Source organism: Malaclemys terrapin, chromosome 6, assembly GCF_027887155.1.
Source record: "Malaclemys terrapin pileata isolate rMalTer1 chromosome 6, rMalTer1.hap1, whole genome shotgun sequence".
Taxonomy (NCBI): Eukaryota; Metazoa; Chordata; order Testudines; family Emydidae; genus Malaclemys; species Malaclemys terrapin.
Window position 1 is genome coordinate 31984215 of NC_071510.1, and position 14071 is coordinate 31998285.

General features: G+C 39.1%; 1 protein-coding gene across 1 annotated transcript in view; it reads left to right on the plus strand.

The window, feature by feature from the left end:
- Positions 1 to 14071, plus strand: part of FOCAD (focadhesin) — a 195204-nt gene that overhangs the window by 89392 nt on the left and 91741 nt on the right. Inside the window, exons 12-15 of the mRNA XM_054031536.1 lie at positions 2828 to 2932; positions 3350 to 3451; positions 6333 to 6463; positions 8945 to 9071. Of these exons, the coding sequence (XP_053887511.1) occupies positions 2828 to 2932; positions 3350 to 3451; positions 6333 to 6463; positions 8945 to 9071 (465 nt within the window). The remainder of the gene's footprint in view (positions 1 to 2827; positions 2933 to 3349; positions 3452 to 6332; positions 6464 to 8944; positions 9072 to 14071) is intronic.

The window sequence follows — 14071 nt, forward strand, 5'->3', positions numbered from 1 at the left end:
TACAGAAGATTGAAAGCCTAGAACAAGGAGCAAGGAAAAAGGACACTTTCAGATTGACATAGCAAGCAGAAAGAGAACAGTGCACTATGAAACTTGCATTAAAATTGCCCCTTTGGGTGAAATTCTACTCTAATGTGCATTATGTTAAATTCTCTGACTTCTTTATTGTTTCTGCTGCACGATAGTATCACAAACCCTTTGTTACACTCAAGCTCAGCTATTGTTATCTCTTAACTTAAGAGTTGCTTTCTTTATTGGTGGTGGGTCGTCATCTTGAAAAGCAGGGGGAGAGAAATAATGGCACTTCAGCTAAAAACTGTGTGAGAGAAAAAGCTTAACAAAAGGAAATATTTTTGCTAAGGGATTCTAAATAACTAATTTGAAAACCTACAAGAGATGTTTTTAAATTTTAAATTAATTTTATAAATATTAAGTCTAGGCCTCCAGATGACAAACTTGGAGCTGGGCTTTAAAATTATTTAAAAATTGCAGAAGTACAGATCTGGGGTTTGGCTTGATCCCATATAAAGATAGTAACAAATTGCTGGATTTTTGGTTTGGGACCATTCTCTGATGATGATGCATAGAAATTTGCAACCTGAAGATTATAAAATCCCAGCGCTCACTAGCGAATCTTTCTCCCATTACAAGATCAGTGGCTTTCATTTGCTAGGATGGATCTTTTGTATGCTGTGAGATTTTATCATCTTGTGGCACACTGTGGAATGTAGATAGGTACCAGGAGAAAACTACTGCAGTAGTCTGCAGTCCTGGTACAAAATACTACATCTTGCATGCATAAAGGGTTGGCCAGACCATACCAATTTTTTTTTCAGAGAGGTTTGTAATCTGTTTGACTTACTACTACTTTGAGGGATTTAGTGTTAGGGTTGTTCTGTCTTTTATCTGAGCCAATTTACCCATTGCTAATAAGTATAGGTTTTGGTTTCAGGTTATCCTCATGTTTCCAGCCAACAAAATTGTCCAATCTTGGGATCATTGGAAAAAGTTCTGAGGTTACAGTAATTTAAGGTAACAGAAAATGTTTGGAACAGTGATCCACTCAAGAAGCAAATACTAAGACTGAAATGGAGAACTCTGTATAATCCAGTGACAGTATAATGAAAATAATTGCATAAAATCCAAAAGACTTGGAAATAATCAAGTCCACACATTACAAAATACTGAATTTCCTAACGTGCCTTACTGCTCTAGGAGAACGATAGGATCCCCTGATGCAGGTTGTTTCACGAAAGGCTATCTCCTATGGTTAAATGTAAGACAATATTTTATGGAAACCAATATCTGAAGGAAAGGGGAACTGAGGGTTAAGTAACATTCCTTTTTCTTCATGTGTTGAGAGTTGTGATACAGGGTCATGAGAATTCTGGTAGAATGACTGACAATCAAATTTCAGTTCATTCTTCTTTGACATGGTATGTGGATTTTTCTGATGTATCTTCTGTTTCTTTCAATGGAAGTTTGGAATGAAAGTTTCAAACTAAAATGAATTTGTTATGCAGTCTAGATAGAGAGGAAATTGAGAACTTTTCTATGGGTTCCAGTAGATCTGTGCACTCAAGATGTTAAGGCCGTTTTATTGTAAGCACACAATGAAAAGCCTCTAAATCTTTACTTGTGCCCAACAAAACTGAAAATCTGTTAATTGTTATGAAAGCAATGAAATATAAACTGGTGACCCCTATGCTTGCTAATTTTGATTTAAATAAATTGCTACCCGTACCTCCGTATTTTCAGTAGTCCGTATACTTCTGTGTTCTGAATATGAAGAATATTTTAAATACTGTAAGGCAGTTTTTCCCAAACTTGGGACGCCGCTTGTGTAGGGAAAGCCCCTGGTGGGCCGGGCCGGTTTGTTTACCTGCCACATCTGCAGGTCCAGCTGATCGCGGCTCCTGCTGGCCGCGGTTCACTGCTCCAGGCCAATGGGAGCTGCTGGAAGCGGCGACCAGCACATCCCTCGGCCCACGCTGCTTCCAGCAGCTCCCATTGGCCTGGAACAGCGAACCGCGGCCAGTGGGAGCCGCGATCAGCCGGACCTGCAGATGTGGCAGGAAAACAAACCGGCCCGGCCCGCCAGGGGCTTTCCCTACACAAGCGGCGTCCCAAGTTTGGGAAACACTGCTCTAAGGCCTCAGCAGGTTTTCAAGACTGACCTGACCTGACCTGAAGTGTTATACTCTGTAGTATAACTAAGGTTATGATATAATTCAACTAAACTTTGCTTCTGGAAGTGAGGTGGTGTAGCTGAGGAGCATTGTTGTCCAATGGTTAGAGCATGAGACTGGGAATTGAAACATGGCTTTAGTTCTTGCCACTTTCTTGCCATGTGACCTTGAGCATGTAATTTAACCTCTCAGTGATTCACTTTCCCCATCCGTAAAATGAAGCTAATCTACTACTTATTAACGCATCAACCTTTGTAAGTCTTTTTAAGATCTATGGATGAAAACAGCTGTGTAAGGGTTGCTTGTGATTTTACTATTTTTATTATTTTGTCCATATTACTCCATTTCTTCTATTAGCTTAACATTTATTGATTGATTTTTTTTCCCCATGAAGTCAACTGAGGGTACAGGACTTGTAGGTTCCAAGAAGGCAACTAAAAAAAGCTCTAAATGAATCCTATGCAGAGTCAGTCTTTTAATTCCACCCCCCTAATTTTAATGCAAGAAGAGTGTTGGGGTGTATGCTATCTTGGATTTATTGTTGGTCTTTACATAGGCTGTTAACCATGTCATAACAATTGGCTTCTTTAATTCCAGTGGTGTGTTTGTATGTATTACATATTTTCCATTTATTTTAGGTCCCAAATCTAATCCCAGTTCTGATGTTTAAGTTGGGAAGGCCACTGGAGCCTTTTTTGTACCGGGATATTTTATATACTTTGCCTACTCTGGGTGTACACAAGGTCAGTATGAATAGAAATCGTACTTCATCCAAAAATGATAGTTAATAAAGGGTATATTGTATTAGTAAGTAACTAGTTACATTGAATGAGTGAATGTAGACATGGATATGCATAACTTGCTTAAAATTATAAGTGATTTGTGAGCTTCTGCATAACTTGTTACTTAATATTTATGATGGGAATATAACAACTAGTTTTAAGGGATGAATTATGTATTGTGCTTTAACTATCTATACTGTATTTATATATCTCATGAAAATGTCTTTTAGGATCATTATACACCAAAATCTGTTAGAAAATGACTCCCCATTTCTTTTTGATGCTGCCATGGGCTTTGAGATATTTGACACAAGTGAAGCATCTCCTTGTTCATGGATATTAAAATAACAAATGCATGTGGTGAAAAATCTCTTTCAGGTCTGCATCGCTCAGATTTTACGTGTGATACAGGTGCTGGGGAGCACGCCAAAGCTTAGACCTATTACTTTACGCCTGATGACATCCTTATGGGAGAAACAGGTTAGAAAAAATCGTGCAGTCTGTAATGTTTTGGAGATCATCCATACCAATAAAGGGTTCTTTCACTGTCTGCCTTATAAGTTTGGGTGCTTAATGCTATGCTGCTATGGTTCAAAGCCTTGACACCAGTAGCCAGCCTGTAAACATAAGTCTCACCCTGGCTTCCGCCAGCCTAGTTATTCCTTGCAGGGTGACCTCAACAGCCCTTCTGGTCCCAAGTCTCCCCACATTTATCTACCCCTAGTTCTTAACTACCAGATATTTGGACTTCCCCTTCTGGTTTGTCCCCCCCGAAGCAGTGAAACCTTTCCAAGTTATCAGTTCCCTTTGGTACATAAACGACACACAGTTTACACAATAGAGATCTGCTTGGGGTAAAAATAAACAAAAGGTTAATTTTATAAAAAAATCAGACTCAAAGATGAAATAGCAAGGGAAACAAACGCATATAAGTTAATAGAAAATAAACAAAGATGCAACTTCAAGATTTACACTTCTATTTACACTTCTATATGAGATAAATTCCCCTTTCTAATAAGTGTTACCTATTGCCTTTTAACAGTTTCCCAGCATGCCCCCCTATCATAGAGGGGATCCAGCACTTAAAGAATTGCACCTCGCATAGATGCTGGCCTTCAGTTTCTGGATGCCAAACCTCCGACACAAGCCTGCTCTAAAAAGGCTTGTTGTTTTTTCTATCATTAGTCAGAGTGGGGGAAACTGCTTACTTTCATACTTTTCCAAGGATGGGGTTTTCTTTCGGTTTCAATGTCTTTCCATTAATTTTAATGGTCTGTCATTTGCTTTTTCCTGGGTTGTATAATGCTAAGTGCTTGGAACTAATCTTGTCTGGCTGGGGAGGCAGCCCCTCCCTGCTATTTGTGAGGAGGAGCTGAATGTTGCAGCACAAATTATGAGCATAGTTTTTTATCTACACAACTACATAAATTCATTACCACAGTTTGTATACATATCTCATAATGACCATCATGTTCAGAACATTACAAGCTTTCATAAAAGACAGTACCTGACACATTTTATACTCATTAACATTGTGTTCAACCAGTTGATTCGTTCTCCTGTGGGGATGTTGTCACATTTCAGGGTACAATCCACACCAATGAGTGGTTGTCACTGCCTGCTCTGCAACTTGGGTGCCATACAATGTTTTCCTGTTGTAGCTCCAAACCTGGGCAGCTCACAAACAGCCTACCAGCATGCAGGTCACACCCTGAGTGTCTGTGTATAGTACAGCTCTGGTCCAGCAACTCTTATTCCAGCAGCCTGTCAGCAACACACCAGCCACAGTCTGGCTTCCACCAGCCTTGGTTACTACTTCCAGGGTGACCACAACATACTCCCAGTCCTGAATTGTCCCAAAAACATGTGTTCAGCTCTGTCCAACCCCCTCCTGGGCAACTCAGATATTATAGGTTCTTTGCCCTTGTAAAGGGTCAATATTCAACAGTCCTGCTATGTTAAGTGGAGTTATCAAGCAGTTCAGTGTAAACACAACACTGGAATAGTTTATGTTAAAAAAAAAGTTTATTTAACTACAAAGAGAGAGATTTTAAATGAGTACAAGTATAATGAATTAAAATCAGAAATGGTTACAAGAGAAATAAAGGTAAAATGCTTTCTGGTAGCTAAAACTTAACAAGCTAGATTTGGTTCAAGGTAAAATCCTTACCACAGGTTCTCAGCAACATTGCTGACCAAGTTCTCAGGTCAGGAGCTCCCCCAAAGTCAAAGGGCTGACTCCTTTGTTGTTTTAGGTGAAAGATGGAGAAATAGGGGGAGAGATTGGGAAAGATGCCTTGGGGTATTTTTGCCCCTCACTTCGATAGTCCACTCGCCCTTTAAAGTGAATTCTTATGAGGCTTACCCCTCAAAGCAAGTTTATTCAAACAATAAAGAAGGCATAATGGAGTCTGGTGGTGAAAGTGGTTCCATGCTCTTTTTTCTTCACGATGCTGAAATGCAGATTTGCCTTGTCTCCTGCCATTTACCCCTCTTGTTGTCTCAAAGACCCAGTTTACTACTTATGTGTAAATTGAGGTAAACACATTCCTTTGTTTAGAATAGACCTTTTTAACAACTTTTGTCTAGTCAGGGCTGTGTGGTTTGAATATATGGTAATATCATCATATGGGGAAATTCAGAACTTTACATATAATGAGGCTACATACATTTAATCATGATATTATTGATTAGCAAGTTACTAGTTTTCAAATGATACCTCACAAGGCATATTTGCACAAAGATTATTGCAGTGGTGGATAGGGTGTGGATAACGGGTGCTTTCGGTCACAGGTGTTTGGATCCTGCTTGTCTCACAGTCTCACCAAGATAAACTACAGTGGATATCATTTTACATGCTTTCCCCTGGTAGGAAAAGTACATCATTTTGAATGATTGATTATTCTAGTGCCTGATTATTGTTGTGGAAAGCAAATTGTGTCAGTGATGCATTTATTAATTCTGATGTATTGAACAGCATCTACAGTTGGTATTTCATGGAGCCTGTTCTGCATCTCATTGAGTCTTGGAATGAAATTATGAAATAATTTTCTGAAAGATATCTTTATACTACTTTACTCTGATACTTTCAATGCATTATGCAATGAGTGATAATCATTTCTATTTGTTTGCATGTTAGTAGATTACTTTTTAGCTTATGGGGGAAAATGTATAGATTCTGTGCAAAGAAGCCACTTAAATCATATCACATTATTCTTCTCCACTGATGAACCAAAATGCAATGTGATTTGCAATTTAAATGTTCCTTTAGAAGCTGTGTAAAGGCTTTAGCTGCATAAAATCATTTCACCAACTTTTATAAACTTAATTATATATTTTAAAAATCAAATGTTTTTTCTAGGATCGGGTTTACCCAGAACTGCAGAGGTTCATGGCAATGTCCAATATGCCCTCTTTGTCCATTGGGAAGGATACTGTGTGGGAAAAGGTGATAGCTAAAGCTGCTTCCATCAGAGATATATGCAGACAGAGGTAAGAATGAATGTTGGTTATCCAACTTCGAGAGGGTGCAGGGTGTTTAAAGGAAAGCTGTGCTGGTCACTTCTGATGAACCTGTTATCTTAATTGTGGGGCTTATGGTTTTTGATGGCTGTAATAGATACACGTTGTCTTAGGCAATACTTCAGAAGCTAGTAAGTATAATGTGTATACTTGCCTTTTAATACGAACAGAATGGGACTACATGAAGGACTCATAGGAAGCACATATAAACGAAACACAGTGCTTCAGAACAGAATTTACGAAGGAATTCTACTTTCTCGGGCCTTTCTGTGACAGAGTTTCATTGAGACATCGCATTTGTGCAAAATTTACTTGGAGTCCACAATGGAAGAGCCAGAATCATACCACTGGCTTCAACCGTGTGCTTTGTCCTCCATTAATATGCTGCTATAGAACCACTGTTTGAATGTCATTTTAGATATGGAAATGAATGAGCCATGCAGCTAGCTGACACCCCAACTGTCCTCTTGGACATCAGGGGTTATGTCTACACTGCATACTAAGGCCGGGCTCTGTCTCAGATTTGATCCCAACCCTCCCCGCCCGCCCCCCCCTTTCCATCCACAAATCAGTCTGACTTGCTAAATTTACTCTGAGGACCATCATTTCTTCATTTCCGGATTGAGTAGGCAAAATTATAATCCTAACATTATGTTAATGTAAATTTTTTGTATTTAATTTCTGATATTTTTTTCTAAAGAAAAAAACCTGTTCTGATTTCACTGTGTACTTTAATGTCTGCATAATCAGCGCTGTAAATGGGAGTTATGTACTGAAGAGTGATTGTATTAAAAAGGCTCCTTCTTAGTCATTCCTTCTCCATATGTAAATTTAGAGAGACAGCTGCTTACTTGACTGACTGAAATAAATGTTTACTACTGTTGATTCTTGGTTGCACTGAAGAGCCAGCACAGATCTGGAGGGTGAGATGGATTCTATTTTGACTCACACATTGTTAATCAAATAATGGACTAAATTCTGGATTGTAGAATCTTTAGCTTGGTGTTACATCATAAGCCAGAGGGATCCCATTTTTACTGTCAGGTTCCAGGTTTTGTTGGCAGGGCTGACAGTTTTTAACGTGTAAACTCAGACCATTTGAGGTAGAATTATTGAGATACAAACACAGAACCTCCACAATGCCATTTTTATAAAGTCACATTTTAGAGCAGAACCACTTTCTCTGGTCAGATTATTAAACCTGTGAAATTCAGTCTACACATTTAAAGTAGCAAAGAAAGGCATAACAAGAACCGATGGCTGGAAACTAAAGCCAGACAAATTCAGATTAGAAATAAGGCATACATTTTTAACAGGGAGGGACATTAACCATTGGAACAAACTACAAGTGAATTAGTAAGTTCTCATGTCTCTTGATGTCTTCAGTCCAAGAGCAGATGCCTTTCTGGAAAATATGCTTTTTTCAAACACAAGTTATTGGGCTCAGTACAGGGGTAACTGGGGGTATGTCTATTGAGCACAGACCCAGGGAGTTGGTGGGCTTGGACTCAGGTGGCTAGCCCATGCCACTGCTGCATCATTCACGGTGCTATTTTTAGTGTGCCAGCTCGAGCTGAACTAGTGCACATCTGTCTACCTGTGGTGGGAATCACACCTCTCAGCTGCAGTGTAGACATACCCTGGGTCAAATTCTGTGGCCTGTGTTATGCTGGAGATCAGACTAGATGATCTAATAGTTTGTGTCCTTAAAATCCATGAACATTAGTATTATATATTTACATGATTCCATAGTCCTGTGTTGTCTTTTTTTTATTGTCTTTAAACCTAAAGTAGTTTTTCCGTTGTTCATGCAAAACTATTTTTTTCAGTTGCTTGTAAGTGTTGTCTCTTTCTCCCACTTCCACTTACCTACCTGGAGACTAGTCTTCTGTGAAGACCACACACCTGGGATGATTCATACCTCTTGTGACATTCAGTACTTTCTGAGTTATGAATGCACATAAAAAAACCTTACTCTTTTTAGAGTAGCAAATGTGTGATTTATTTTGATCATGGTATATTTCAGCCAAAAAAATTTTTTTTTGGAAGTTATGAGCATCTGGAACCTGGGTTATAAAAGAAGTCTCAATGTAACTGTAACATTTGCTGTCAAGTGATGTTATTAGAGTTGAACTATAGTTATAAAATAAAAAGTATAACTATTATTAGAGTTGAAAATTTAAATGGGATTTGTGATAGCACAGTGGAAATGATTTAGAGGCTATAGAAAGAAAACTTAGAAAGCCTAAACATGCTGTACTTACATCATCCGGTCAGATGATTTATTTATCCAAGTTGTTTAAAGAAATAGTCATTAAGTGTTAAATAGGAAGCGGTCCTGTGTAGAAGAATATGTGCTATTAAATATTTCTCTACATGTCAAGAAGCTTTGAGAGGTGAAACTGAATTTTTTTAAGTACTCAGCCTTCATGCAATATTGTTTTCCACTAGGCCATATCAACATGGAGCTGATATGTTGGCTGCAATTTCCCAGATATTGAATGAATGCACAAAACCTGATCAAGCCACACCTGCTGCTTTAGTATTACAAGGTCTTCATGCACTTTGCCAAGCTGAGGTAAGGTTAATTTGGACTGTCCTTTTTTTGAGTACTGCTCTGCATTGCACGCTTCCATTTTCTAGCAGGCATTGCTGTAGAATAGTACCATGTTTCCTTCTGTTAAATTAAACTTTTATCTTTTCCTATTTATTAATTATTCACTGGGAAATGTAATCTGAGTGTTTCCCTGATCAGTTGCTATGATATCCCTCCAACATGGGGCCAGGAATTTTAAGTCTCTTCCCAGCTCTTTTGTCTATCAACAGGCAGATGTCCCCTCAAGAATTTTTCCTTCAAATTTTAGATGTGGCTTGGTGCATAGTTCTATTTGGCTAAGAAGTGCACACATCCTATTATTTTTGTTACCCTGTGTTCTTAACCCTGGTCCCTTTGACTGTCTCATTCACTTATGTCTTTCATTATGTTATTCACTTGTTATGACTGTAAGCTCTTTTGGACTGAGACTGTCAGTTCCTATGTGCTTGTACTAAGCCTAGCACAATGGAACCCTGATCTGGTTGAAGATTCTAAGGACTACCACAATATGTACATGTTTAATAATAATGTCAGCAGCATGCAATTTAATTAATAAACACCTGTATAAAACAACAGAGTCCAGACTGCCGCTAAAAACCAACATCTGGTTCAAGAAAATTATCCCTGAGTTTTCTTTTAAAGTGGGGTATCACCCTTTTTGATCCTATCAACGCATTTTCAACATTAGCATCAATTACTATTTAAACAAGCTTGCCCCTTTACTAGCATTTTTAGATCATATTTTCTGACCTAAGCACCAGTGTGGATAGTGCTATGTTGACAGGAGAGCTTCTCCTGCTGACACAGCTGCTGTTGCTCATTGGGGGTGGATTAATTAAGTCGGCAGCAGAGCTCTCTCCCATCGGCTTAGAGTGGCTGCACTAGAGAGCTTACAGCAGTGCAGCTGCACTGATGCAAGCTCTCTAGTGTAGCCATAGCCTTAGTGCGCCTGATTTACTACTTTGTTACATCAACTTCGTACGAGTGTCATGGATTGGGGAACCAGGCCTGCTATCACATTATTCTGTGCCTTGGGCCTCTCATAGAGAATTCTTGTATGGGGTAGTGGTATGGACAACCATATTTTGGAATGAGTAAAACAGTTTTTTCCCCTAATTAGTATTTAAACATCGGTCTCCAGAGCAAGAACTTGAGACGCAGTATATTTGGTGGTTAGTCAGAGTTTCTTGGGTCTTCTTGACCTGTCCTGCACGCCCTTGCCGGGGAGGCATAAGGCACACTCAGAATCTGCTTCCGAGTCTGCACTTGAGCCAGTGCAATGGCACAACTATGTACATGGGCTTTTGGCAAAAATCATTGATGAGTCCTTAAGAAAGTGGTCTGATGTTTAACGAATGTTTGTAAAGCATTTTGAGATGCTCAAATGAAAGTTCCTATATAAGTGAAATTATAATAAAACTTGCTGTAGTGCTAATATTTAGTCTGAATAGTAGTTTTCAGTTGAGTTGAATATAATAATTGTTTGGTATACCATGTATACATAAAGTAGGTACCACTGTACATGAATTTTTTACATCACTTAGAGCATTGGATTTGCATTTGGGAGATTTATGAAGAAGGCTAAATCTTCCTTTTTGCTTTTGTGTAACAGAGATCTTTAAATGAAACTATAGTATGCACTGACTTGCATGTCAAAATTGTAAAATATACAAAGTAGTTCTTGCCAGGCCACATTTACTAATTCTGGGCGAATCTTTTGTTTTTTTTTTGCCAGCATGATTTCAACAGAAGCCAGCATACTTTCTGAGAGGCCATCTATCCTGGTTTCTAATTGATTTCATGTGTAAAGTGTTGTATGCAGGCCAAGAAAGATTCAAGAATGAAAATGCTAAGCATAGTTGTTGTTTTTTTTTAAAAAAAAAAAACCCTCTTCCAAGCTGTTTCTGGAAGTGGTTTCTTGCTGTTTGCTCCACAATTCCACATTTATCGTCTGTCTTTGACCAAAAAAGGGAACTGGCAAAGTGGAGCAGTATAGTGAAATAAAAATTATACAGATGACAAATTATGCTAACCAGTGAATTTGATGTTTAGTGGAAATTGCAATGTTGGACAGTCTTAAAACAGTGTGCATTAATAACTTGGCTATTAAAACTAAGGTTAAACATTTTTTACATTTAATACTTGAAGAAACTAAGATTGTGGTTTGAATTTTTTCCCCTTGGATTAAGATTTCCCTTGTGTCCTTTATCGAGTCCTGTTGATTCATCACCACCACTAAGGTATTTTTCTTAGCCTTACATTCCCAGCCACACGAGGCCCTGCATTACTAACATTTTAGTTCAGCTCCTTCAGCCAGGATTACAGATGCTATTCTTTAATTGTCCAGAAGGGTTGCTACTGAGCAGGGCCGGCTCCAGGCACCAGCTTAACAAGCAGGTGCTTGGGGCGGCCAAGGGAGAGGGGCGGCACCTGCGGCAATTCGGGGGCGGCAGGTCTCTCACTCCCTCTAGGAGCGAAGGACCTGCCGCTGAACTGCTGCTGCAGATCGCTTCCCCCCCACCAATTTCTGCCACTGATCGTGATTGCGGCTTTTTTTTTTTTTTTTTTTTTTTTGCTTGGGGCAGCAGAAATGCTGGAGCCGGCCCTGCTACTGAGGCCTGGTCTACTCTGGGGGGTGGGAAATCAAGCTAAGTTACGCAACTTCAGCTACATGAATAATGTAGCTGAAGTTGACGTACTTAGATCTGCTTACCGCGGTGTCTTCACTGCGGTACGTCGACTGCTGATGCTCCCCCGTCGACTCCACCTGTGTCTCTTGCTCCGGAGGAGTACCAGAGTCAACGGGAGAGTGCTTGGCAGTCGATTTATCGTGTCTTCACTAGATGCGGTAAATCGATCCCTGCTGGATCGATCGCTCTGGAGGTAAGTGTAGACATGCCCTGAGAGATGCAAGGTGCTTTCTCCTCCTTAGCCCAATTTCAGCCCTCCCAGGGCAGTGTGCTCCCTCCACAGCATTCCTGTCACTCTCAGAATGAGTGAACAAGAGTGTGGGACTGGAAATCCGACCTGCCTGTATCTCCCCAACAGTAGTGTGGAGAACTTTGATTCATCTGGTTGGTGGGAATATTCACCATCGGAGACTTTTTGAAATGTTAAAGATGTGCTTGACAGCCTCCATTCCCTATTCATCTGCTTCTCCCACTAATGTCTCTGCTTTGTGGAAGCCCACTACCTTCTCCTCATTCAACTCACATACCAAAAAGAATGTAAAAATATAGTCATTGAGGTTGCCAAGTCAAGCACTTCAAGGTAAGGAATTACCAGAATTAAGTTAGCATGGCCAACCTTAATTCATCTTTGTTCTGTGTACATTATGATACAGTCTCAAATTAATGATCACACACTTTTCTCCCTAAGATCCTACTTCTTTCATTGTTAGGCAACCTAAAGCTTTGGTTCGTTGTCACTTCCCCTATGATAGTTTTCACCATGCTTTGCACTAGCTTTTGTTGAGTAACTACACAGTCTTATTGGTGTAGCCCTGTTCTTTTGCCCCATCCATCCTTTTCCTAACCCTGTTGTTCTGTTACTCTCTTTGCTGCATCATATCTGAATTTATTTTGTAATTTCCGCAGGACAGGAACAAAGACTGACCATATCTTCTTTATACTTTAAGGCAGCTAGTACATTTATGGTCTCTGTAATGTAGTAAGTAGTAATAAAACTATAGTTAGCGTCAATTTGTCTTTTAATTCAACAGTGTGCTTTAAAGGGGGAGTCCATTTTTTTTTAAGTTTCTGAAAGTTTTTTTTTGATTCTTAAACTCAATCAGTTCTTGAGCTTAAAAAATTTTCAGAACAAAGGTAAACCTTAAACTGTATTTCTTTAAATATTACTTTGCAACAAACTTGGCTTTTTATTTGGAAAAAGGTTCTATATATTTTTAATTTCTATTCACATAACAGTGTGCTAAGTTCTCTATAGGCATATACAGTAAGACAAGTGTTAACAGCCCTTGTAGATTGTAAGAGTTCTTAAGAACTCACAGACTAAATAGAAAATAATCTAAATAGTCGAGAGAGTCTTCTCTGACATGCAAATATAGGACTTTCAGATTATGAGACTAGTGAGGTACCTGCTGTATCATGAAGGCGAGCATAGCCATAAATGGTCTGAAACCCTGTTGTAAGAGACTGATCCTTCCCTATTGTGGCAGTTACTATCAAGTGTGATGTTCTTGCTCCAAGGACTTCTGCCTTTGTACTTGAACCTCTTGGTGGTTCACCAAAGCCCAAGTTTTTGGCTCACTTTTGGGCATTGTGCAAAGTGTATTTTGTTTACTTTATTCTTGCAGCTTGGCTGTCCACAAATTTTATATAGCAGCAGTGGTCATTTTTATTATACACAATGCATTGTGAGTTCAAAAACAATTTTATTTTTGCAAATAGCTCATAGTTGCTATAGCTGTAAATGCTCTATAAATTACTGAATGAATATACCGCTTTGAAATGGAGGGCAAGTCTGATGGGTTTTGCTGTAGTTGCCTGTTCTAGAAAAAGTTCTAATAGGAGTTGTAGTTTAGTGCATAATCTGAACATTTCAGGTGATGACTGTGAGGGATGTAGAGCTGATCTGTAATAACCTATGAATGCTATATGTTGACTTGGTTATTGGGATGTTTACCATCTGAATATGTCGGTTTTGTTTAATAGTAGCCTGTGTGGAAAAGCAAGCAGGCAGTCTATATTTTATATAGTGCCCATCTATAAAAAGGGAACTAAAAACAACCCAGGTAACTACAGACCAGTTAGTTTAATTTCAGTGCCAGGGAAGATAATGGAGCAAGTAATTAAGGAAATCATCTGCCAACACTTGGAAGGTGGTAAGGTGATAGGGAATAGCCAGCATGGATTTGTGAAGAACAAATCATGTCAAACCAATCTGATAGCTTTCTTTGATAGGATAACGAGCCTTGTGGATAAGGGTGAAGCGGTGGATGTGGTATACCTAGACTTTAGTAA